We start from the raw sequence: 26283 nt of genomic DNA, 5'->3' as shown, positions 1-26283 counted from the left end.
CAAAAATAGTATTACCTTTCAAGTATCTCTCCTCTTTGTAATAAGAGTTTTCTAAAAGGTAAGAAAATAAAAATTGATGGGTCTACTATAAAACTCATTCTATTTTAGGGTATCCTTTATTTTATTTCAAATGTAGCCCATCATATTGAACTTAAGAGATGATTTTTTAAAATTGCCTTTCAGCATAATAAACCTTCACTGCCCAAATTTCCTTCTCTAAATTTCACTTTTTTGACTATCATAACTATGTATGTTTCTCATTTTTTCCCCTTTTAAACATAATATTGTTTCTCTCTTGCTATGTGCCCTTCTTGCTAACTTTCCTTTTTCTTTTGATGTTTATCTGATATACTATCTTGAGTATTTTCTGCTTTCCCCCCCTTCTCCATTATATTATGTTGGCTTTAGTCTTCATGGCATTGAGTACTAAGTTATAGGATATTTTTATGAAGAATAATGACATACTTTCCCACTTTCACCAGGTTCTATGGCACTTGGACATCTTCCGTCGCAGCTTTAGACAGCTCACCACACACAAGTGCATGGGAGACTCTTGCATCTTTTGTGCTCTCAAAGTAAGTGTTTGAGTTGCTTCTGTTCCATTTCACCAGCAGCACATTCCTAATGTTTTAATTAGCAGTCTGGTTAATTCAAGAGCTGTTCCTACTAATCCACCATCAGCTGCCCCCAAGTTGTTAAACCTTGTTTTAAAAGTTGAGTTTTCTGAGCCCTGTTGAGTCTGTCCAGGCTTTGATGCATTGTTAGGGTGTCTTGAGTTGGAACACTATGTTTGTTGTTCTGCTAATTATGTATTTTCTTTTTACTATTATAAGAACCTTTAAGCATCTTATATTGAGACATGCAACTGATGAGTTTTTGTTAAAACAGAGTTTCTGTTCCCCCTAGAAGTTGCTGGTACTAATGATTGGTATTTTTGACAATAGATGTTAAATTTTTAGTACTGTTATTGTCCTCTTTGTATTATTTGACCCTAAATTTGACTTTCATTTCTGAATTTTAAGAAACCCTAGTTATTTAATTAAATGTTGGATTAAAAGAAAACAGACGGGAAGAAGAGAATAGATCCCAGAGAACTTAATCTGAGGGAAAAGGATTCCAATTTTCTGTTGCTCTGAAAGTTAGAGAGCTTCCCAAAGGAGAAGTCTGTTATTGAAGCAGTTCCCAGGGCTTTCAAGTGATATCAGAGGAGGAGACATTGAAAAGAGGGAAATGGTTGCCTTTTACTTGGGTCAGAAGCCCATTTTGGCCTGCTAGCTTCTGTAGCTGCAAGGTGGAATAGTTGTGGTTGAATAAGACTTCTGGATTCTGAATTGAGTTTGCCAGAAGCACTTGTCAGTTTCATAAAAGCCTGCATTTGAAGGAAGTTCCTGGCACACCTGGATGGAATCAATTTGTATCACTGTGGTTAATGTTTTCCATTTTGGACAAAGAATTGTTATATCCTGGCCAAGAAAACTACACAAGACACCTGAGAACATCTTGAGGATGTGTGGAAATTAGAAGAATTTCCCTACTGTGTTTTTTAATTATAAGTGATTCCAAGTCCATCTCTCTCCACACCCACACATGTTCCTACTTCAGGTTCAAATGAAGGCTGCAGGTGCCAGTTTTCTATAGATCTGTCTGGAAGGGGCTGGCTAGGTGGCATAGTGGATAAAGCACCAGCCCTGGAGTCAGGAGTACCTGGGTTCAAATCCGGTCTCAGACACTTAATAATTACCTAGCTGTGTGGCCTTGGGCAAGCCACTTAACCCCATTTGCCTTATAAAACCCTAAAAAAAAAGAAAAAGAAAAAAGAGATCTGTGTCTGGAAATCATGGCAGCTATCACTCAGAATTTAAAGTATGAAATCAGAGCTGCTAAGTATCTTTTAAGAAGATTTCTTAGAGACATTTCATTTGAATATCTTGCTTTATAAATTCTCGGTCCATGCATGCCTGTAGCACAAGCTCTTACATATTATTCATCTTAAAAATAGACTGTTTTCTCTGCTACAATGCATGACTTGAAATGTAATTTTCCCTTTGTTTATAAATCCTTAAAAAATAATTTATTTATTTAAAAAGTTCGAGTAGAAATAGTGACTTATTTGAATAGTTCTGCATGAAACTGGTAGAAATTAATTCACTAATAGATTGTGTATATATATATCTGGTTTTCCCATACAAGTCAAGCCAAAACAACAATTGAGTAAAGCCCTTAAATTTCATCCAGTTGAATACCTTCATCTTTGTGGAGTACATGCCATTAGGACTGATTTATACAAATAGTTACTAGATTCTAACAAAATATCAACTGCATCCACCTTTTCTTATCAAAGGGAAGCCTGCTTACTAGGACAAAGAAATAAAAAAACCTTGATGGGAAATGAAATCTGGAAAAATCCCTGAATGGAAGGGTCAAATTGAACAAGAATCTTGGCTCTGCTAGGAAGAGCTAGTGAACTTGTATACTTTCTTTTTTAGCCAAACTCACACATGTATTCTGTGCACTTACTTTGCCTGTCTCTTACATGATACAAATGGCATTCCCCTTGCCTGCAATGCCACCCCTCTGCCAAACCACAGACCTTCACTACTTCTAAACAATACAGAAGACTAATTCATCTCATTAAGTTTTTCTGAACTAGTGCTCCTGATTATGGTGCCTATCTGTCTATCTATATTCCAGTGTTGTGTTATTGGCTTCTTAATTAGAGTTGTTTTACTTTGTTTTGTTTTCCCCACAGTGCCTTAATATATTTCTGGAAATATAGTAAACACAATATGTAATTGTTGAATGAATCAACAAGTATTATATGCGTTTTTGGTAAAATACATATTTTATTTTTTGTTCCTTTTTGACCACATGTAGACAAATGTATATACACATGCAAATGTACTTGAGCTTTTCTTATTTATTTCCTTAGATTTTTAAAAATTCCTTGTAAGCTGAAATTTTATTTTACATAATTTATTTTCCTAAAGATATGACCTTAAAATAGGCAGAACTGGTTGAATAATGAACTTATGAATATCACCTTTTCTTTGGATTCTGCTTTTAAATGAAAGATGCATTTTGGCAGTGACTTATTCAGCACGGACTGTTTTGTCTTTTTAGGGCTTTCTCCAGAGTTTGATGTAGGGAATTTTTCTTTCCATAGAATTAATGAAATAGTGAAACTTCAAATTCCATTCTGTCAATTAAATTTAACAAGTCTTGGGGCGGCTAGGTGGCATAGTGGATAAAGCACCGGCCCTGGAGTCAGGAGTACCTGGGTTCAAATCTGGTCTCAGACACTTAATAATCACCTACCTGTGTGGCCTTGGGCAAGCCACTTAACCCCGTTTGCCTTGCAAAAAAAAACCAAAACCTAAAAAAAATAAATTTAACAAGTCTTTATTAGTGGTTTTTCTTTTATGATGTTAGTCTTCAGGAAATGTCTACCAAATATGTCAGTTCTTTCATTCTGAAATTCTATATATTTGGGAGTATCTGTGTGGTTATTTGCATAGTGGATGATCACTAAGTATTACTGAGAAATTATTTTTTTTATTTTTTTTTTTACTGAGAAATTACTAAAGAAGATGGGATCAACTACAAAGGATCTATGGAGGAAGATGCTAGAGAAAGAACTGATAAATGTATATGTGGTGTGGTTTCATATATATATAAATGTGTGTGTGAATATAGAAGTATATGTGTGTCAGAGGGTGGCCTTTAATTTAATTTTGTGGAGGGAGGAAAGGAATCCATTTAGAACCTAAAATGTAACATATATATATATATATATATATATATATATATATACATATATATGTGTGTATATATATATATGTATATATATATATATGTTTATATATATGTTTTTTTTAGTTTTTTGCAAGGCAGACGGGGTTAAGTGGCTTGCCCAAGGCCACACAGCTAGGTGATTATTAAATGTCTGAGTTCAGATTTGAACTCAGGTACTCCTGACTCCAGGGCCGGTGCTCTATCCACTGCGCCACCTAGCCGCCCCCCAAAAATATTTCTTAAATAAAAAAAAGTAATTGGAGACCTGTTAGCCTTTTCTTATTCTCCCCTAAAATTCTCTTCTGTTGTCTTTGCACAGAATGGAGGTGACCTTGGTATTTTAAAGATTATTTTAGAAGAACAACTAAAGCTAGGCCTCTCCAAGTTTGAAAGGCATTGAGTACTGACCCAGTGATGAATTGGCTAGTTTTCCTCTGAGGTCAGCCCATCTAAGTATGTGAGAAAAAAGTAAGAAAACTATTTTAGCCTAAAGTGAAGGGGAGCATTATGTAATGCATGGAAGGCAGACTGGAATAGGGTGTGAAGCATCTTAAGTGCCTTTCTGAGGTATGTGTATTTAGTTCTAGGGGCTGTAAGGATAGGGGGTCACTGAAACTTTGTGAGCAGAGAGTAGTGTGGTCATATCTATGCTTTAGGAACATTGCTTTGGCTACTCTGGCATAAGGATAGGAGGAGAGAGACTCCCCTCCTCGATTAGTAAGCTAGTGCAGCAGCCCACTAAATTAGTGCAGTATCTCTGTGGATGGAATGAAGGAGTGGCATGAGAAAATTTCACTTTGTTTAAAACACACTTAATGGGTTACCCATTTGGTTTTCATCAAATAGTTTATTTCAGGAGTTCATGTCCATTTTTGCTTCCTTTGAACCCCTATATCCGAGATCTATGAATTGACAAGTAGAATAGCTCTTTACCTCCATTCCTGTCCAAAGTCTCCAATTTACTACATGAGTTCTGTTCCCATATTTTTTCTTAACCCGTACTCTTGCATGCCTGTAGCACAAGCTCTTACATATTATTCATTTTAAAAATTGACTCTTTTCTCTGTCATAATGCACGACTTGACTTTGGTGTTCACTTATTTATTTATCTCAGTTCAGGGGAGGAAATCCGTCCTCTGTACTTAGTATGCCACAATGATTTTGTTCTCCTTCCAGGGATTGTACTGGAACCTTTTCTGTGCCAGGATGCAAGACAGAGTGTTTTTTGTTACAGGCAAAGAAGAATGTGGCATTGATTGATTAAATTCAGCTAGCCTCTCTAATGTCTTTGTGTGTGTGTGTGTGTGTGTGTGTGTGTGTGTGTGTGTGTGAATGAATATCAGGTTAAGGTAACAAAGACAGAAAAAATGTACATTTTTGGAATAATGTGAGCCTGTGACTGAAACCTTTTAGACCATTCTGATGGGAAAGGAAAGTTTGTGATGGTTCTGATGGCTTGCAAATTTGAGGAATCAGTCATTTTAGGTTTTTTGTTTTGTTTTTTTTTTGCAAGGCAAATGGGGTTAAGTGGCTTGCCCAAGGCCACACAGCTAGGTAATTATTAAGTGTCTGAGGACGGATTTGAACCCAGGTACTACTGACTCCAGGGCCGGTGCTTTATCCACTGTGCCACCTAGCCGCCCAGAATCAGTCATTTTAACAAGTATTTATTAAGTATATGATATGTCACCAGTACTGTACAAGATGCTTTGCTATCATGAACTTGAAAGAGAGAGAGAAGAAATAAGAAAAAGTATAGTTTTTTTAATTTTTTTAGGTTTTTTCAAGGCAATGAGATTAAGTGGCTTGCCCAAGGCCACACAGCTAGATAATTATTAAGTGTCTAAGGTCGGATTTGAACTCAGATACTCCTGACTCCAGGGCTGGTGCTTTATCCACTATGCCACCTAGCTGCCCCCAGAAATAGTGTAATTCTAAAGTAGTACAAAAAGTTGTTCATTGTCATTTGGTAGTAATTAAATGTTTCTTCAGTGTAGATTTGTAGCATTGGAAGGAACCTCAGAGATTACACTAGTTCCAGATGGGATTACTTCCATGTTATCCAGGAACCCTAATAGTCACCAGGAAATGATTTTTCCATATTAACTTGGTCTGGTGCTAAGTAACCCCCTAGAGTCAAGAAGTTTATTCTTATGTCTGACTTAAACACTTCCTACTTGGTTGTCTGTAGACATGATCATGTGGTCCTCAGAATTCTTTGTAGCCTTGAAAATGTATGAATTTGTTTGTCTTTTAAAATATAAACTCATTTAACCAGTCATCATAATGATTTTTGTATCTTTCAGTGAGGGGCAGCTAAGTGATGCTATAGTGGCTAGAGTGCTAGGTCTGGAGTCCTGTTCAATTTTGACCTCAGACACTTACTAGCTGTATGATCCTAGGCAAGTCATTAAACGCTGTTTGCCTTAATTCTAAATCTGTAAAATGAAATGGAAAAAGAAATGACAAACCACTCCAGTGTCTTTGCCAAGAAAACCTCAAATGGGGTCATAGAAAGTCAGATATATCTGAAATGACTGAATAACAATATTACTGTGTTAAGGGCTGCAAGTAGAAAGAAAAACAGTCTCTGTCTTCATACTTATGGGGGGAAACAACATATAAAGAAGGAGATATACAGTAATAATGATGAAGAAAGTAAGAATCAGAATTTATAAAGTGCTTTAAGATTTGCAAAGCATTTTCCCATGTTTTCTAATTTGACATTCACAACAAACACTTGGAGATATCCCCATTCTACAGAAAAAAAAGTCTCTAAGAAAGGGGATATCAAAGTCACCCAGTTAGAATGTGTCTGAGTAGATACTGTATCTAGTGGAAATAGGTATATACAAGCTAAACATAAAGATAATAAGGAATCATCTAGTTCTGGGAGGTTTGTCAAACCCTTTACAAGCAGTATCCTATGGGATGCTCACAATATCCCTATTAGGCAGAGACTATTATTATAATCTCTTTTTTATTCAGGAAACTGCCAGACAGGTGACTTGCCCAGGTCACACAGCTAGTGTCTGAGGTAGGATCAAACTCAGGTCTTCCTACCTCCAAGTCCAGTGCTCTATCCACTATTCTGACTAGTGACATATAATAAGGACTTAACATATATTTGATACCCAGTAGACAAGGGGTAAAGAGATTTTAAATGTCAGCCTGCCTGCCATTTGGACCTGGAAGGATCTTCTGCAGAGGGAGCTTTTGAACTGAGTTTTTCAGGAAGCCATGGCTGCAAAGAAGCAAAGTTTTGAGGAATAAAAACATTACAGGATATTAGAGGCCATTTTGAATGGCCTGTCCTGACAGCTCAAGTGATTTCTTACCAGTCCATGGGAAATGGAAACTGTGTTGTTTGTACTTTGAACTTGTTAAGCTAAGCCTGGAATATTGCATGCTGTTCTGGTCTCTATATTTGAAAAAAGAATGTTGACAAACTCAAGGATGACCAGAGGGATGACTACCAGTGTGTTAAAGACTGGGAAAGTGTCTTATGATATAGATCAAGGAACTTTTTTTTTTTAAACATAGGGAAGAAAACTTAGGAGACCTATTAAATCTTCATGTTGAAAAGGCTATAGTGAAGTGAAATTTATTCTATTTATCCAGATGACAAACTACAAACAAGGAAAGAGGAGAAATTGCCAGGAGTTATCTTTTGCTTCAATATAATAAAAATAATAATAGATGTAAAGGATTTTGAGGATTGGAAAGTGTTTTATATGCATTTAGGTGGCTCAGTGGATAGAGTTTCGGATCTGGAGGCAGCAAAGTTCAAATTCAACCTCACACTTAACTAGCTATGTCACCCTGGGCAAGTCACTTATCTCTGCCTTATTTCCTCTTCTGTAAAATGAACTGGAGAAAAAAAATGTCAAACCACTCCAGTATCTTTGCTAAGCAAACCTCAAATTGAGTCATGAAGAGTTGGGCATAACTGAAACAACTAAACAACAACAAAAATCTTGTGATTTTAGTTATTTCCCTTGTGTGAATTCATTCATTAAATCATAGATTTAGGGTTGAAAGGGACCTGTATAGGGCATTTAGTTTTAACTTCTGGGAAGTCCTTCATCCCATTTTTTTGGTGAAGAAATGGAGGCCTAGATAGGTCAAGTTATTTGCTTTAGTCCCACATATAATTAATGGCAGACCCAAGATTTGGACCCATGTCTTCCAACATTCCTTTCAACCATCTTGGAGTCCAGAATTGCACATAGTATTCCAACAGAAGGGAACCTGTGTTGTGTAATTTTGCTACATAGCCAATCCCTTCTTGTTCAGTATTTTTAGCATTGTGTGTCATCAGAATCTTCATATAGGTTCAAATTTAGTGTATCATCACCTCGAGTCATTCAACTATCAAGTATCTGTTAAGTCCTTATTGTATGTATTAAACAATGACAACATGAAGAGGCAAAAGCACAGTTGCTTCTCTCAAGGAACTCTCATCCAACTGGAACTCTCAACATTCAGGTAGCCATGTGCAAGATTATACAGTGTAAATAGAAGACAATCTCAAGGGGAAGCCTTCAGGATAGGATGTAGGGAATGATGGACCAGGAATGATCTCTTACAGGAGGTAAGATTTGAATTGAGTCTTGGAAGCTAGAGAACCCAGGAGTCAAAGATAAGGCTGAGGGTATTCTCCAGCCTGAGGGACAGCTAGGAACAAAACACAAGGGCAGGAGGTAGAGTGCTGCAAATAAGCAATTACCTACCACCCAAGACTCTTGAGTCTAAGTCCAGCATTTTTTTTTTTACTACCCCATGCTACTTCTTCAGTAGTCAACCCAATACCTGTGGAGAGAGGGTTGGATATGATTAACCATCTGGGATCTCTATATAGACTAGTGCTCAAAGAAACTGGCAGCAGTATCCTTTTCCATTTTGTAGGAAATTGGGTGACCCATCAAATAGAGCTGTCTGCCTGAGGGTGGATTCACCATTTATTTCACTAGTTCCTGCTCTTCTGTTTATGCATATAAGCCTTGACCTATACTTATGACCTCACCCTCATGCTGGTGGAAGAGCTGGAAGGAGATACTTCTTCAGACTTCATGCTGACTCTCTTCCCTTCCTGTCTCTCCCCCTCCAGGCCTGGAATCCTTTACCTGACTTCTCTAAACCTTATATCTCAGCTTCTGCAAGTGTTCTTTCCTAGGCATTCTACCCTGTCCCTCCTCCCCCATCCCTGCCCCCCAGTTATCAGGACCTTCCCCTCTCAGATCACCTTCCATCTACTCTGTATGTAGATCCTATATGTATCTTAATATTTTACATAATGTCTCTCCTTATTAGAATATGATCTCCTTGAAGACAGAAATTGTTTTTTGCCTTTCTTTATGTCACTGGTCTTTAGTACCAGTCTGGCACATGAGAGCTTAATAGATACTTGTTCCCTGACTGATTAAAAACTTGTTTTTATAAAGTCATGGGATTGAATTGGGAAAGATAAATGGAAGAAGGGAGAACCTGGGAGCTTGCCCATCACCTTCATGGCCTGGAGCTGGTGAATGGCTTCTGTTGAGTCTCTTTGAGGTGGAGATATCATGCAGAACTCTGGAGGATGGTGGCAGTAGGGGAGTTTGTTCTTAAAAGTGCCTGACCAATTTACAGATGAGGAGATCAAAGCAATCCATAGTCATATGAAAAATTGCTCTAAATCATTACTTATTAGAGAAATGCAAATTAAAGCATCTGTGAGGTACTACCTCATACCTCTCAGACTGGCCAATATGACCAGAAAGGATAATGATCATTGTTGGAAGGGTTGTGGCAATCTGGGACAATAATACATTGTTGTTGGAGCAATGAACTCATCCAACCTTTCTGGAGAGCAATTTGGAATTATGCCCAAAGGGCAACAAAAATGTGCATACCTTTTGATTTGTTTGTTTTTTAGTTTTTTTGCAAGGCTAATAGCATTAAGTGATCACACAGCTAGGTAATTATTAAATGTCTGAGGCCGAATTTGAACTCAGGTACCTCCTGACTCCAGGGCCAGTGCTCTATCCACTGCCACCTAGCAGCCCCAATAGCCTTGGTTCATACCCTTTGATCCAGCAATACCACTACTAGGTCTATACCCTGAAGAGATGATGAAAAAGGGTAAAAACATCACTTGTACAAAAATATTCATAGCAGCCCTGTTTGTGGCAAAGAATTGGAAATCGAGTAATTGTCCTTCAATTGGGGAATGGCTTAGCAAGCTGTGGTATATGTATGTATGTCATGGAACACTATTGTTCTATTAGAAACTAGGAGGTAAGGGAATTCAGGGAAGCCTGGAGGGATTTGCATGAACTGATGCTGAGCGAGATGAACAGAACCAGAAAAACACTATACACCCTAACAGCAACATGGGGGTTATGATCAACCTTGATGGACACTCACTCCATCAGTGTAACAATCAGGGACAATTTGGGGCTGTCTGCAATGGAGAATACCATCTGTATCCAGATAAAGAACCGTGGAGTTTGAACAAAGTTCAAGGACTATCCCCTTTAATTTAGAAAAAAAGAACCTGGTATCTTATTTTCTGATCTTGTTATCTCTTATACTTTATGTTTCTTCTTCAAGGATATGATTTCTCTCTCATCACACTCAATTTGGATCATTGTACAACATGGAAACAATGTAAAGACTGACAAATTGCTTTGTGTGTGTGTGTGTGTGTGGGAAGTAAGATTGGGGGAAAAAATTGTAAAACTCAAAATAAATAAAATCTTAAAAAAAAAAATAAAGTGCCTGACAAAAATCAGAGGCTGGGCTCTGCTACTCCTGGATGCTGGATATGGCCAGTGTAGTGATATTCTGTCACTCTGGTGGGACCAAACCATAGCAGACTGATACCTAAACCTCATCTCTTATTAATCCTTCCTTTGATCTTGCTGTGATTATAATACCATAATAATAACTAGCATTTATATAAGCACATTAGGGTTTCTAAGAGGGTTTTTCAAGGGTTTAACCTCCTGACAGCTACAGGAGATGCTCTTATATTATCTCCAGCTGAGGTTAGGTGACTTGCTCAGGATCACACAGCTACTAAGCTTCTGGGGTGACATTTGAACTCAGGATGGCCCTCTATCATTCATAGTCTTGATCAGGATACTACATTTGCTGTTTCTTTCAGCTCCTCAACTTGTCTGCCTTGGTTGTTCCCAAACTGGTAGCTGCTCTAAAAGCCCATCTCTTATCTCTAGATGCCATTGTGAAATACAATAATCATGTAATCAAAATTGCAGGTAACTCAGTGGGTTTTGGAATGATGGATGATGATAGTAATAATCATGGCATTGATGATGCTGATATTTATTTAGTGCTTTAATGTTTGAAAAGTAGTTTTGCAAAAATAGACATTGTCTCTGCTGCCATTAGTGGCTTAAGTTGATTGTGGCATTTTACCAGTAACACCCTGTGCTTAGAGACCTGATCTCCTAGGTGCCATGGAGAATATGTATGACGATGAGATGGACTCGGGGTCAGGAGACTTGAGTTTGGATTTGGCCTCAACACGTGTGTTAGAAGTCATAGGAAATAGCTGTGTGGCCTTGGGCAAGCTCTTAACCCCATTTGCCTTGCAAAAACCAAAAAAAAAAGTCATAGGAATAATTGAGTACTATCTTTACATTCACAGAAGAGCTTTCTTCTCTGACTTTGTTTCTGTTCCTCTGCTTGAAATTAAGTGATGAGGTTAGTGCTGGTTCCTGTGGGGCCATGTCAGGTGCTCCTACTCTATGGATCCTCATTATTGAGACCTGTGTGTGTGTATTTGGATAGAAAGAGAGCAGCTGTGTTGGCAGCAAAACTCAAGCTGTGATAGAGATCTGTCAATCTATGCAAAGTAGTTCTGAGGGCATTAACAACAGTGAAAGCTGAGAAAAAGCTGGTAGCACTGGAATCGACCTTCAGGATTCTATGGAATGTAAGAAATAGAGACAAGGAGGGATTCTGAACATGTTAATGTCTCTCTATACAGGCACAGATATGGGAAATAGGATGTCATGTCTGGGAATAATAGGTTTATTTGGAACATTTGCTAGATGAAGGAAAGTAATATATGATAAGCGTGGAAAGGTATGCCGGAGCAAGTTTATGAGAGACTTTTAATGCTAAACATGGGGCTATTTCATCATCCAGCTTAAATTAGTCCTCTTCTTTTTGACCAATATCACCCTTATCATAATGTTGATTTTACACCCTTTTATCTTTTCCCAAGGACTGGACTTTAGAGACAGATGACATCCATTTTAGTCTCTTGTATTTTCAAAGGTAAAGATGATAAGGAGTTAGAAGAGGGGCTTAACTGATGAAAAATTTGCCAAGTACCAATGAAGAGGAAAGGATGAAAAATTAAAAATTGCTTGGTTAGTTTTGAAAAACAGAAGTCTGAGTTGAGTGACTAGTTGGGTGACAGCTTAAAGTATGTCATTTGTGCAAAAAGTTATTAAAGAGATATGCCCAGAGGGAAGTATTTCTTGAAGGATAACCAAAATTGCTGACTGAAGTATTTGTCAAATACCTCAACCCACAAAATACATATTTAGTGACTATCTCTCTCCCTGTTTCTTCAACCTTTTCTGTTTATAGAATGTAGAAAAGCTACAGAATTTTAGAGTTGGAAGGAACCTCATTGGTCATCCTGTCTATTTCTGTTATTTTACATAAAAGGAAACAGACCCACAGGAGTTAAATAGGTGACTTGCTCAGGCTTATACAGGTAGTCAGTGGCAGAGGCAGAATAAAGCCAGTCTCTCTATCTCCAAATCTAGACTGCTTTCCACCCACACCAAATAATCCTGTTTACTGTATCCAGCTTCAGATTAAATGCCTTCATTGTTTTAGAGATGCACTTACCTCATCTGAAACCAATTACATTTTTAAATCATCTAATTGTTAGAAAGCTTGTCCCTATGTATGTAAAACTGAAATCATCCCCTTCTAACTTCTACCTGTTGGTCCTAGCTTTAGACCTTCCAATATCAAATAGAAGCATTTAAATCCTTCTTCCATAAGAAAGCACTTCAGATATCTGAACATTACTATAATCCATCCTAACTTCCCCAATCTGGCCAAAATTCTTCTCTTTTCTATGCTAATCATCCCAAGCTCTTCCCATTGATTTTATCTACTCTGATTTTGAGTCATATAACTATCCAATTCACTGTCCTGTGGTTTCACTTCAAGCTAGCTGTGATGCAGAGAGAGAGAGAGAGAGAGAGAGAGAGAGAGAGAGAGAGAGAGACTGACTAACTGACTTTTGGACTGTCTCTTCTTTGTTTTGAAGTGAACAGTGAACCCAGCCTAAGATAGCATTAGCTTCTTGGCTGAGATACAGCACTGTTGACTCATATAGAGCTTGTATTCTGCCATAATTCCTAAATCATCCCCCCACCCCCAAGTCCTGATTTTTAGGCACAGCTCTCTCTTTTAGTTCTTTTGTACTTCTATAATTGATCTTTGGGACCCAGGTTCAGGACTTTGTTTTTCCCTATTCATTTAATTTTTTAATTTAAGCCTCCTCTTTCAGCTTATCAAGATCTTTTTGAATCCTGATTCATTCACATATTTGTAATTCCTCCCATATTCATAAACATCTATAAATTATTTAAATAAGCATTCTTCATCTTTCATTTGACATGGTACACTGTAAAATATTACAAACCACTTTTTGATCTGTGTGTAGTTAAAATGTTGACCAGAAGAAGGTTGAGGATGGAACTTAGGGGCAATCCACTAAAGACCTCTTCTACTATATGATCTTTCATCTAGTAACAGAGCCTATTAGTCCACCAGTGTTGAACTGCTCTAACTGTACTTTCAAGTCAATCATTCTAAACTCATCGTCTGCACCATTATTCAGTCAGTATCACTCAGTCTTATCCTTAAGGGTATCGTGAGAGACCTTGGCCAAGTAGATTGCTAAAAGCCAGCTATAAATATATTTTTTAAGGTTTTTGCAAGGCAAATGGGGTTAAGTGGCTTGCCCAAGGCCACACAGCTAGGTAATTATTAAGTGTCTGAGGCCGGATTTGAACTCAGGTACTCCTGACTTCAGGACCAGCTCTCTATCCACTGCGCCACCTAGGCTTCCCCTATAAATATTTTTTTTAAATATTTTTAATTGCTAGATGTGGGAAACAAGGAAAGAAATCAAACAGCTGTTTTTCATCGTTCCTACATTCAGACTGGGAGTGTAAGTAGCTAGATGACACAGTAGATAGAACCCTGAGTTCAAACTCTACCATGAGTTGCTAGCCACCTGATTCTGGACCAAGTCCCTTAACTTCTGTATGCTTCAGTTTTCTCATCTGAAAAAATAATAATCATCCCAACCTTCCAGGATTGTTCTGAGAATCAAAACAATGGCTTATTTTAAAATGCTTAGCATAGTTCCTGACCCACATTAAGGGATTAATAAATGCTTGTTCCTTTCCTCTTCTCCACCTCCTTATAATTTAATTAAATTTGGGCACCAGCTACATTTGCAGATAGGTTTGTGCTGGTATTCTTTGCATTGTCTCTATCTTATTTATATTGTTTTTGATAATCCAAATAAGTAAGCCCTTATGTAGGCAGACTTGTCTGCTACCCAGTCGAAGAAAGGCTGCTGAGGAAGCACCTGCTTCTAGTCATTAAAATCTTGTTGCTTTTGCTCTTGGTCCAAGAAAACTGCACACAGACCTAAACGTAGTTTGTAATGAGCTTACATTGCTCCAGGAATGACAAGGAAACTTCCTTGGCATTCCTCTGTTTTGGGGAGTGGAGCTGACCTTCCAAGGGGGAGTTCCTCTTGCCTGCTTGGCTCCTGCCTTCAGAGAACCCTTCAGGGAGACATGCCTCCTGCTCATACCCTTTCTTGTTCTCTACTTTGGAGTGCAGCAATTGGAAGAATCCCAGTTTTTGTTCTTATTGGAGCTGCCACCTGTTCTGATGGCTGAACTAAATGTTCTTGGCTTCCTCTGATATGAACAAGCTTTCCCTCTGGGAAAGGTGGGAGGAGGGTGAAAAAGGGAATGGTGGAGGCCAGTTCCAGAACCAGCGCTCCATTGGAACTTGGCAACAGGGGGTCAGTGTGTTGCTTTAACAGAAGGGCTTTATGTGACAGCTTCTCTGTGGTTCCATTAAATACATTCTGGGCAGGCTCAGACAGCTTCTTCTGGAGCACATCAGCTTAATTCCTGACAATAGAAGACCAATAACAATAATTAAAATGAGAAAACAAAGAAGATAGACAGAGACGATTCAGTGTCTCAGTATGTAGGGAGAAAGCTGCCTGTAATTAGAGGCAAGAAAGTAGTTCAGGGATAGAGATGATTATATCTCTATCATCAGCGTCACATCTGTCAGAGTACATTTACAGAACTGCTAGTTCAGATAGGGCCCAAACTTTTCTCTTTTCTTCTCCGGGAAGTTAGTTATAAAACTTTCCCTTTTTTTGTTCTTGTTGAGGGAAGACTTTGGAGAACTTCTGCAGGGCAGAAGTGGTTTTGAATCATGGTCTTTGCATATCAGGTTTCCCTGATGACCTTACCATAACTCTCTATACTTTTACATGTTTTGACTTTATAGGATGAAATGATGTTTACGGATTACCTGTGTTTTAAAATAATGTTGGTTATTGTTTATAGAAAGATATAGAGGTTTTTCAGATTATTGGATATATTAATATTTGTATTTGTGTTATATGTCTTTCTCTTTTTTTAGCATACTATAAAACTTGTTTGTTCTCCATTTCAAGGAGAATGGCTTTATTATTACTTAGAAATAGCTTGATCATTGACTACCAAGTAAAAGTGACCCCTCTTGACATGGAATAGAATGCTAGTTTTAGCTATGATTTTATGAGTTCCCCGAAGCAAGCTGAATAAATCTTTTTGATGTTGAGCAGTTTGAAACAACTGGTATTTCTTTTTGCCTTTCTTCCCCCTTCATCTTTGTTCCAAAAGTATCAAAAGACTATTTGTATCAAATGATTGATTGTATCAAACAACTCATACAAAATAAAATTACCCTGTGAGGGAAAATGATTTTGGGCCTATCTTAGTATGGAATAGGACACCATGAGAAAGAAGAAGCTGTGTTTTGGAAAACTTACTCTTTGAGTCATCCCAGTGGGGACCCCTTGGCGAAAAAGGATACTGTCCAAAAATGTTGAAGTATATTTAGAAGAAACCATGGGGAAAAGTCTAGCCCTAATACCTATATTAACCATGGGAGGGTCTATGTATTAGGTAGGTTTCTCTTCTAGGCCTGAAATCTATTAAATAACACTAAATTGTAGTCCTTGCTGCTATGAAGTATTTTTCCATGTATGAAGGCATTTATGGAGAAGTAAGCACTGGCTGGTTTCAAAGTGACACATGTGTGGGAAGTTGTATTGAAAAACATTGCAGTTGCTAAGAAGTTAATCAGAATGAGTTATATGGGAAAGGACATTGTTAAAAAAAAAAAAAAAACCCTAGGTTCTAGACCTGTCTTGACCATTCATTAGATATATGACCTTGGAAAAATTTAAGGGTAATGGAATCTTAGAGGGCACCCCCAACATTTCTTAATTAGTGGATGTTTCCTGTAAAGATGTTCAGTGATAGGGAACTCACCATCTCTTGATTCCTTCCCTTTTATTTCTAGACAGCATTACTTGATAAGGTTTTCTTTGTTGAATCAAAATCTGCTTACTAGTTGAGTTCTAGGGGGACCTTTCTTGATATCCCTGGTTGTTGTTAATAGTGTATTAGTCTGGGATGGCTAGGTGGCGCAGTGGATAAAGCACCAGCCCTGGAGTCAGGAGTACCTGGGTTCAAATCCGGTCCCGGACACTTAATAATTACCTAGCCGTGTGGCCTTGGGCAAGCCACTTAACCCCATTTGCCTTGCAAAAAAAACCTAAAAAAAAAAGAAAAAGAAAAAAAGTCATCGCAAGAGGTAAAGAAGACTAATACACTTTTTTTAATTTAGGTTTTTGCTAGGCAATGGGGTTAAGTGGCTTGCCCAAGGCCACACGGCTAGGTAATTATTAAGTGTCCAGGACCGGATTTGAACCCAGGTACTCCTGACTCCAGGGCTGGTGCTTCATCCACTGCGCCACCTAGCTGCCCCTTGCGATGACTTTCTATTGTTTATAAATAGTTTTTTAATATGCCCTCCTCTACCCAATGGACTACAAACTTTTTTAAGATGCTGTCAGTTTGGTATTTGAATGTCCAACTGCAAGTGCAGAGAGATAGGGTGAGGTAACTAATAGAATATGGAATTGGGATCAGAAAGAACTGGAATAAAACCTCCCTTTAGATACTTTCTAGGAGTATGACCCTCACTTAAGTCACAACTTTGAGGCTCAATTTCCTAAAGTCTTAGCTGGCATCAACTGCATGTGAAGGATTGAGACTCTTTTATGAGCTAGTTTAGTGCTCTGATCTTTCTCTGCTGACTTTGGCTTTTTATTTTAATGTTAAATATATCACTAAGTTGTACTTTAGTAACTATTGGTTTGGCAAGTTAGCACTTTATAGAGGTTTAGCAAGAACTTTGGACTTTTTCAAGCTTCATACTTTTTCCTCTCAGGGAATCTTCAATCAGTTTCAATGTAGTAGTGAAAAAGTCCTTCCTTCTGACACACTCCGCAGCGCTTTGGCAAAGACTTTTCAGGATGAGCAGCGCTTCCAGCTGGGTATTATGGATGATGCTGCCGAATGTTTTGTGAGTACTTCCCTCTCCCTTTCTTTTTTTGGGGGGATCAGGAAGCCTTCACTGAGATAACTGAGCCCCTTTTCTTTAGGAATAACCTTGTGCTCACCTCAACAGTTAAAACGAGGATTCTCTCTAATAATTCAGAGAAAATTTTTTCCAGTGTTACAGCACATGTTGGCCCAGGTTTGTAAATTCTTCAGGCTCTGTATCATCTCTTGCCACAGAGTAAACTGTAGTGATAATCCTCAAAGGATCCAGGGTCCCCATTAGACTGAATTAGGGATGTTTCGACAGAGGTGTTTTACTTGGAACTGGGCCTCTGACATCAGTGTGATCTACTTCAAACAACCATATTGCCTAGTAGGCAGTAAGGGAGGGCTTTCAGAATTATTTCTTGATCTTAATTAAATTTTTAAGCATATAAAAAACAGGCCTGTTGATTTTAAGTAGTGACAGAAAATCCTTTCTTTTTTACTCTATTGTGAAATAACTAGAGATTTCTGAGGTAACATAGAATTTTATAAATGATGGTTGAAAAGATCAGTAGGAATAGTAGAAATTCCTGCTAGTCCCCAAGGTCCCATTTTTACCATTCTTTTGTATGAGCTGCTTAGCTAATTTTCTGTGCAAATTTTCTTTCTTTTTTTGTTCCTTTCATGGTAGGAAAACCTTCTGATGAGGATTCACTTCCACATTGCAGATGAAACCAAAGAGGACATTTGCACTGCTGCTCATTGTATCTCTCACCAGAAATTTGCAATGACTTTGTTTGAACAGGTGAGATGCTATCTCTGGTCTCCTTTTTTTTTAAGATCCCAGTCTTTCCAGGTCTCTTTAACCCAGAAAATGGAGGACTGACATATTAAGGGCATCCGATGACTGTGGCTCATTTGTTTATTTTCTTTCTGCCTTAGTGTGTATGTACTAGCTGTGGTGCCACCTCTGACCCACTGCCTTTTATCCAGATGGTACACTACATCTCCACCACTTCCCTTTGGTGAGTCCTAAAAGTTTCACTTTATTGAGAGTTTTGGGCTTTAATTTGTGGTAGTCTAGATAATTTGAGACCTTGAATATGAGGGTTTTCTTTTTCCTTTTTTTTTTTTTTTGCAAGGCAATGGGGTTAAGTGGCTTGCCCAAGGCCACACAGCTAGGTAATTATTAAGTGTCTGAGGCCAGATTTGAACTCAGGTATTCCTGACTCTAGGGCTGGTGCTCTATCCACTGCGCCACCTAGCTGTCCCTGTATGAGGGTTTTCAATTAAATATTTAAAATAGCTTCTAGTCTTCCTTCTTTTCTCATCTCTTCTCTATCCTAGAACCTGTTTATGTTGAGTGAAGTGTAGAAAGAATAGGAATACTTTGAACCTTCAGGTCTTAGGGAAGTCATAGATGTAAGGAAGATTTTCATCTCCTTTGTTTGGTCCATGGAATATTGCTAGAGCCATGAAAAGTAAGCAGAACATTTGAGTTAAGCCATTTGTGGATAATTAACTTCGGACATTATGTCCTCATCTTTTTTTCTGTTTATCATACTTAAGCAACCAGGCAATTTGTATGTTGGAAAGGCGAGAGAAACCTTCCCCAGGCATGTTTGGTGAACTGCTACAAAAAGCCAGCACCATGGGTGATCTTCGGAACTGCCCGGTGAGTGAAAGTGAAAAGGAGGGAGATGGGCAGGCAGCAGGACACAATTCATTAAAAGATGTTGGGAATTCAACCATAGTGACCATGTCCACATGTTTCAGAGTAACTGCGGAGAGAAGATCCGGATTCGTCGTGTACTAATGAATGCCCCACAAATTATCACCATTGGGCTTGTATGGGACTCAGACCATTCAGACCTGGCAGAGGATGTCATCCACAGCCTGGGTACTTGCCTCAAACTGGGTGATGTGAGTCTCATTTCCCATGAACATTGATCTGAAATCCTGTTCTATGGTAGTTGAAATTGAACAACTTTGTACTACAGCTTAATGTACATAACAGCTAATATATCCAGGAAGGTTACTTATATATTAGGTGAAGAAAGGCTCAGGATCTTTGTTGAAAAGGTGGACCAAGGTGAACCTTAAAGGATAGGAAAGACATAGGAGATAGCCTGGTCAATCAATATTTGTTGCTTAATTGATTTTTTTAAATTGAGGAACTTTGATTTGCCCAATGTGGCTGTTAATCTGGAGAAAAAGAACCAAAGAGAAGTAGTGAATTTTGTTGGAAGAGAGGGAGGAGCAGAATTGGTGTGGATGAGTGCCTGCTGAAGAGGAGGAAGAGGAGGATGGGGGCAATGGAAAATGATGAGCAGTCTCTCTCCATGGTGCTGTTCAAGAAAAAGACTTCAAAAACAGGTCTTTACCAGCACTGGACTGTGCCAGCAACCTCTGGGAAAACAGGTGCTAGTTGAATTTCCATAAGAGTTCCCTAAACAAGAGTTGTGGGGGCAAGACTGGAGGTAGGGGGCCATTGCTATTCTCAGGCTTCATGGGACTGAAGAAATTTGGAGTTTCCTCCATGCTTTAGTGTAGGTCATCTTAATAATAATTTGGGGGAATTATGTTCTAAGTCTTCTCTGACTGATCAAGGTCTCCCTGATTATCTCAGCCAACTTTCTTCATTTACCTTCTTAAAATTTCCCAAGTGATTATTGTTTATCCTACATTTGATTTAATTTTCTTAAATTTTCTGTTTTTGTCTTATCTTCCCAACTAGATCATCAGAAATAAATCTCTTACAGCTTTATCTCCCCAAGAGTGCCTACTAGTCACTGAGATAATTAATAAGTGTTGACTAAACTATCAGACAGGAGTTACTTGAGAAATTTATTATGCTGTCATACTCTCAGTTGAAATTTCATAATTGTGGGACAGCTAATATTGACTTCAAAAGAAATAGACAATATTGTTAGAATGTTTGAGTCATTTCCTGCTTTCCAATGTCCTATTTTCATGCAAGTAAGTAATGGACTCTAGAAGAGAAACCCACTTTTTTGAGGATCTCATCTGGAACTCTTGTTGATCATGCACCTTCTACTTAGTTTCTTCCCATCTTCACCCACCTTATTTTCTGCTTATCTTTTTCCCCTTTCCCTACCTTTTACTTTTTCAGACTCATTCCTTATGGAGAACCCTCTCCCGTTCCCATATTACCATTATAGTTATCAAAATAATGATCTTATTGACCAAGGGAGGGAAGAGTTAGTAGTTTTTTAAATAATTAAGAAATATTTATAAAAACATGGAGAACGATGAGAAATACTCTGAGACTATTGTGTATCTAATGGGCTCTTCTTTTCTCTTGCTATTCTGCAGCTGTTTTTCAGAGTGACAGATGACCGAGCCAAGCAATCTGAACTGTATTTAGTGGGAATGATCTGTTATTATGGCAAACATTATTCTACTTTCTTTTTCCAAACAAAGATCCGCAAATGGATGTATTTTGATGATGCTCATGTAAAAGAGGTAGGAAAATCCAAGTGCCTTTTGTGAAATGTTATCATAATAACAGCTGACTTGTGTTTAGTTTATAGTTTGAAAGGTAGTTTATATACATTATTTCATTTGAGCCTCACAGCAATCTTATAAGTGGTCCATACTTTATAAATGAGAAAACTGAGACACAGAAATATGAAGTGATTTGCCAAGGTTCCCACGGTTATTTCCTAAAATCCAATGACTTGAAGGACCTTCCAGGCTGGAAGCAGGGCCAGTGGTATGTGAGTGCTCTCTTTTTCCCAAGCTGAGTGGATGTGATAGTTCGATTTGCCTCACATACCCTGTTTTGTTTATTCTGTGGGGTACTTTTCCATTTCAGCAGGGTTTTGAATCATATATCTATGGGCCATACTTGGATTGTTGTTTTTCATGTATTTTTTTTCTGATCTGTCCAGCTAGATTACAAGTTCCTTGAAATCAGAGAAATTGTGTCTCATACCACATTGTCTTTCCCCAATCTTTCCTCCTTTCTGTCACCAGATACAATGCTGAATTTTCTAGTAGGTACTCAAGAGATACTTTAGCTGACTTGTTTCTGGTTTCAGTTCCATGAACAAGACGCGCCCCCCCCCCCCCCCCCCCCCCCAGGTTAAGCTCATCATCCGAGTCTCATCGTTGTTGTTTTTCAGTTGTGTCTAACTCTTCATGGCCCCATTTTGGGTTTTCTCAGAAGAAATACTGGAGTGATTTGCTGTTTCCTTTCCAGCTCATTTTACAGATGAGGAACTGAGGCAGACAGGGTGAAGTGATTTGCCCAGGGTCACATGACTAGTATAAGGCCAGATTTAAACTCAGGAAAATGAATCTCTCTGACTCCAGGTCTGGCAGTCTATCCACAGCACCACCTAGCAGTCTCATCCAATTTCATCACCATGCTAAGTCAAGCCTCAATTGACATCCCCTCCCTCACCTCCTCTCCTGTCTGAAATAGGGCTAGAAGGAGGAGTGCCCAACTCTTCTCAAGGCTTGCACTCTCAGCTTAACTTGCTCTGCTTGGCACCTGCTGCTCTCCCAGTGTCCCCTGTCCTACACCTGCTCTTACCACGGGATTATAAGCTCTTTGAGGACAGGGGCTGTTGTTTTGTTTATTGTAGCCTCAGTGCTTAGCACAGTGTCTGGCACAGAATACACATTTAATAAATTTAACATTGATTGAATTAGATTGAATTGGAAACCAGCAATCTGGTTCCAGGGACTTCAAAATTAGTTCACCAACATCATTTGAAAACCATTGTAAAGAGGTGGTGGAAAATCCCTATGGGAGCCATATGGGTTCAGGTCGCAGAAGTATGTTTTTAGATAAAAGCTCAAGGGATCTTATCTGTGAGTTCAGTAGAGGACAGAATTATAAATGCTGGGCTTATTTCTGAGTGAAGTCTTGTGGATTCTAGGTATCAGATCCCCTTAACAATAGGCACCACAAAGTTATCTTGTTATTGGGACTTGGAGCCTCTGTCAAACACTGTGCAGAGGACAGGGGAACATTTTGGAAACTCTGCCTTAAGACCATAGAAAGCTAAATAGCTAGTAGGAACCAAACTCATTGTGATGAGATATTTCCTAGGAGGAGTACTAACAATAACCACAATTAGAAACAATGCGATAAATTTACAATAATAATGGGCATGTAAATAATAACTTCATTATTAGGGTGCTCAGAAATGGGAAAATTCTCTTGATTTCTTTTTCTTCTTCCATAAATGTTTTGGCAAACTTTGTGCCAAAACAATATGCTAAAGGGGAATTAAATACTTTACAAATATCTCATCTTTTCTACAAACATTATTGGTTTAGTGCTCAGAGTAGGGTCTACATGGAGGAACTTTGTTGAGCTTTTTGTCTCTTATTTCTTGTCAGTCTTTAGAACTAGGAGCAAAACTGAGTCCTTAGCACATTGTTTTGACTGAATGACTCAATCATCTTTTCTAAACAGTATGATTTAGTTTTTTTTTTTAAGTTTTTCATTTAAGGCAATGGGGTTAAGTGACTTGCCCAAGGTCACACAGCTAGGTAATTATTACGTGTCTAAGGCTAGATTTGAACTCAGGTCCTCTTGACTCCAGGGCCAGTTCTCCATCTACTGTGCCACCTAGCTGCCTATGACTTGGTTTTAAAATATAATTATAACTAACTCTTGACTAGAGAGTGTATTTATTCAACAAGAGCTAACAATTGTATATTTCCTTAGAAATCTTGCAATTGAAATCCAAAGGACCCTGAATTAAAAAAGAGTAGAAGGGAAGGAAATACTTATGTTAATATACCATGCTAGATCACATACAGAATGGCTGTAGAGATACCCAGATCACATGGGAGACCTAGGAAGACAGCAATTTTCCTCTGTCACTCACCCTCTGCGACCTTAAACAAGGCTTTCTGGACCTCAGTGGTGTTATTTGTTGGGGAGGTTGAGCACTGAGAGTTTGTGATCCTGTGAGTATTACTCTTAAGTTCTGAAGACCAGTTTCAAGGCCTGTCTTTAGTAAACCACTTCTTTTCTCTGGGTCTTTGTTTCTTGATCTGTAAAATGAGGTTAGAGAAGATAATTTCTCAGATTTCTTCCAACTTGAATATGCTTTGATTCTGTAAGCACTTTGGACTACAGATGTGGAGTCAGTTCTTACTCTTTTGATTGTTTCTGCTTCAGATTGGGCCCAAGTGGAAAGATGTGGTAACCAAATGCATCAAGGGACATTATCAGCCTTTGCTGTTGCTCTATGCTGACCCCCGGGGTACCCCAGTATCTACCCAGGATTTGCCTCCTCAGGTGGAGCCCCAGGCATACAGTAGGACATGCTATGATAGTGAAGACTCGGGTAAGCAACCTCAATCTTGTTCTTTCCTATGACTTTTGGACATGTTCATTGATTATCCAGATGGCTCTGTGCATGTGGACCAACATGAACTGAAAGGATGCTATTACAGGAGCTTCTTTCTCAGTCAGTTTCAAGTTTGGTGTTACTTGGTTTTCCTATCCAAAGGATCAAGGCCTTCCTGAAGAGCCTGTATTGGACCAGTTTCTGATTTGAATGAGAGCTAAATTAACGTGCTAGAATCCAAAGCAGCAAGGAATTTTTAGACAAATTAAAATAAATTAATAAGCTTGAAATACAATTAATTGAAAAAAGAATGAAAGGAAGAAATTTCCTTTGATTAAATCTAAAATGTTAAGCTTATAATGGAACTATCAGTAACTGGTATGGTGATACTGATATAGAAAGCTGACTTTTCATAATTACTCATATCCAAGGAGCTATGTTGGAGAAAAGGCAGTATAATTAATTAGGAGAAAATAATTTGTCCAATTGTTTAAAATGTGGTGTTTTTGCTAGCAGTGTGAAGGATTTTTATTTATAGGGACAAGATATAGTACACTCAGTACATGAATGGGCTGTCTTCCAGAAATTCATTTATAAGGTATTTGTTTGAAAAAGTACAAGTCTGATCTCTGGTCGAGAGAGAAGGAGGAGATCATCCTGCCTCATACTGGATCTGGGACTAGTCCTTGACAAAATTTGGGAATAGGCGATTTGCCACTGATGTCTTTTTAACTCTTTTCCCCTCATCCTTATCTCAGTCAATTAAGACTTATGGTAATGAGAACTGGGAGTACAAAGAAAAGCAAAAACTGGATTGTCTCCCCATGGAGCTCACAGTCTAACTGGGGAGACAACATGGTAATTGGACAAATAAAACACATGGATTAGAAGGTGTTGTTAATTAATGATGTCTTCAAGTGCCCCCAAATCCATAGCCTTTCATTCTAACTGCCAGTTCTCTAGATGATGCCTGCAGTCAGGAAGATCTCAGAATGGAGTAGCCTCGGGGCCCTAGGCAGGTCTCTCAGCTTCTGCTTGCCTTGGTTTCCTCACCTGTAAAATAGGGATAATAATCACTCATACCTCCAAAGGTAATTGTGAAGATCAAATGATGATTATCCAAAGAGAATTGTAAAGCCATTATTAGTCCAATGCCTGACACTTGTTCAGTATTATAGAAACATGAACTGGGATTATTGTTATTAGTAGTCCATGATTCACATAATGTTGTGTGAACCCTATTTTCTCCCTCTACAACCTCTAGACTCCCCATTCAAAACTTCATTTATTTTTCTAATGCAATCTTTCTAGGTGTTAGCATTAATCGAATTAATTTATACTCCTACGTAAATAATTCTCCCTGAACAAATAATAAGAATACTTTGTTAATTTACCACCTGAATCTTTAAATTTTTAGAATTTTTGTAATTCTACTTTGCAAAAAAATTTTTTATTTTATTTATTTAAGGCAATGGGGTTAAGTGACTTGCCCAAGGTCACACAGCTAAGCAATAGTATCTGAGGCTGGATTTGAACTCGGCTCCTCCTGATTTTAGGGCTGGTGCTTTCTCCACTGCACCACTTATTTGCCCCCCACAATTGTGCAAAAAGATTTTGGAGGCAGGGAAACCATTATGATTAGTTTGAACTGTGCATACCCTCTGATCTATCAGTGCCACTGCTAGGTCTATATCCCAAAGAAAGCAATAAAAGGAAAAAGTATCTACATATACAAAAATATTTAAAGCAGTTCTTTTTGTGGTGGCAAAGAATTGGAAATTAAAGGAATACCCATCAACTGGAGGAAAACTGAACTAGTTGTGGTATATGAATGTGGTGGAATACTGTTTTGCAATGGGAAATGATGGGCAAACAGATTTCAGAGAAACCTGGTAAGACTTACATAATGCTGAGTGAAGTGAGTAGATACAGAACATCATACATTCTACAAAGTAACAGTAACATTGTGTGATAATCATCTATGATAGACTTGGTTCTTCTTAGCAATGCAGTAATACAAAAGAATTCCAAAGAACTTGTGATGAAAAATGCCATCTATATTCAGATAAAGAAGTATGAAATCTGAATACAGAGCAAAGCAAACTATTTTCCCTTTTTTAAAAGTTTGTTTTTTATTTTTTGTGGGGTTTTTTTTTTCTGATTTTTCTTTCACATGACTAAATGCAGGAGGGGAGTTGGAATCAGACCTCAGGCATTTGCCACTTAACTAGCCGTATGATCTCAGGCAAGTCACTTAATCCTGATGGCCTCATTCAGAGCCATCTCCAGTTGTCCTGATTCATATCTGGCTACTGAACCCAGATGGCTTTGGAGGATAAAATGAAGCTGATGGCTTTCTTAGCACAGCACCCCCTCACTCAAATCCAGTGTTCATGTCCTTGTCATGGCATCACTTCATCACTTCCCTGATGTCGTGGTCTTCTTTGAAAATGAAGGACAAAGGGGCAGCT

At 38.3% G+C, this 26283-nt stretch overlaps 1 protein-coding gene across 9 annotated transcripts in view; it reads left to right on the top strand.

Annotated features, from left to right (window-relative positions):
• The window catches only part of USP54 (ubiquitin specific peptidase 54), a 130226-nt gene that overhangs the window by 67951 nt on the left and 35992 nt on the right, over nucleotides 1–26283 (top strand). For 8 of the 9 annotated variants that reach the window (XR_012477792.1, XM_074232840.1, XM_074232841.1 and 5 more), the window contains exons 3-10: nucleotides 483–575; nucleotides 17377–17511; nucleotides 18166–18279; nucleotides 18417–18499; nucleotides 19044–19149; nucleotides 19251–19397; nucleotides 20811–20960; nucleotides 23641–23809. Coding sequence is in view for 8 of the 9 variants with exons in the window: in XM_074232840.1 (XP_074088941.1) it covers nucleotides 483–575; nucleotides 17377–17511; nucleotides 18166–18279; nucleotides 18417–18499; nucleotides 19044–19149; nucleotides 19251–19397; nucleotides 20811–20960; nucleotides 23641–23809 (997 nt within the window). In the remaining variant the exon portion in view is untranslated. The remainder of the gene's footprint in view (nucleotides 1–482; nucleotides 576–17376; nucleotides 17512–18165; nucleotides 18280–18416; nucleotides 18500–19043; nucleotides 19150–19250; nucleotides 19398–20810; nucleotides 20961–23640; nucleotides 23810–26283) is intronic. The other variant, XM_074232846.1, reaches the window with a different exon arrangement.

Source organism: Macrotis lagotis, chromosome 4, assembly GCF_037893015.1.
Source record: "Macrotis lagotis isolate mMagLag1 chromosome 4, bilby.v1.9.chrom.fasta, whole genome shotgun sequence".
In the NCBI taxonomy this organism is placed as follows: Eukaryota; Metazoa; Chordata; class Mammalia; order Peramelemorphia; family Peramelidae; genus Macrotis; species Macrotis lagotis.
Note: the sequence above shows the minus strand (reverse complement) of the source record. Positions and strands in the feature narration are given on the sequence as shown.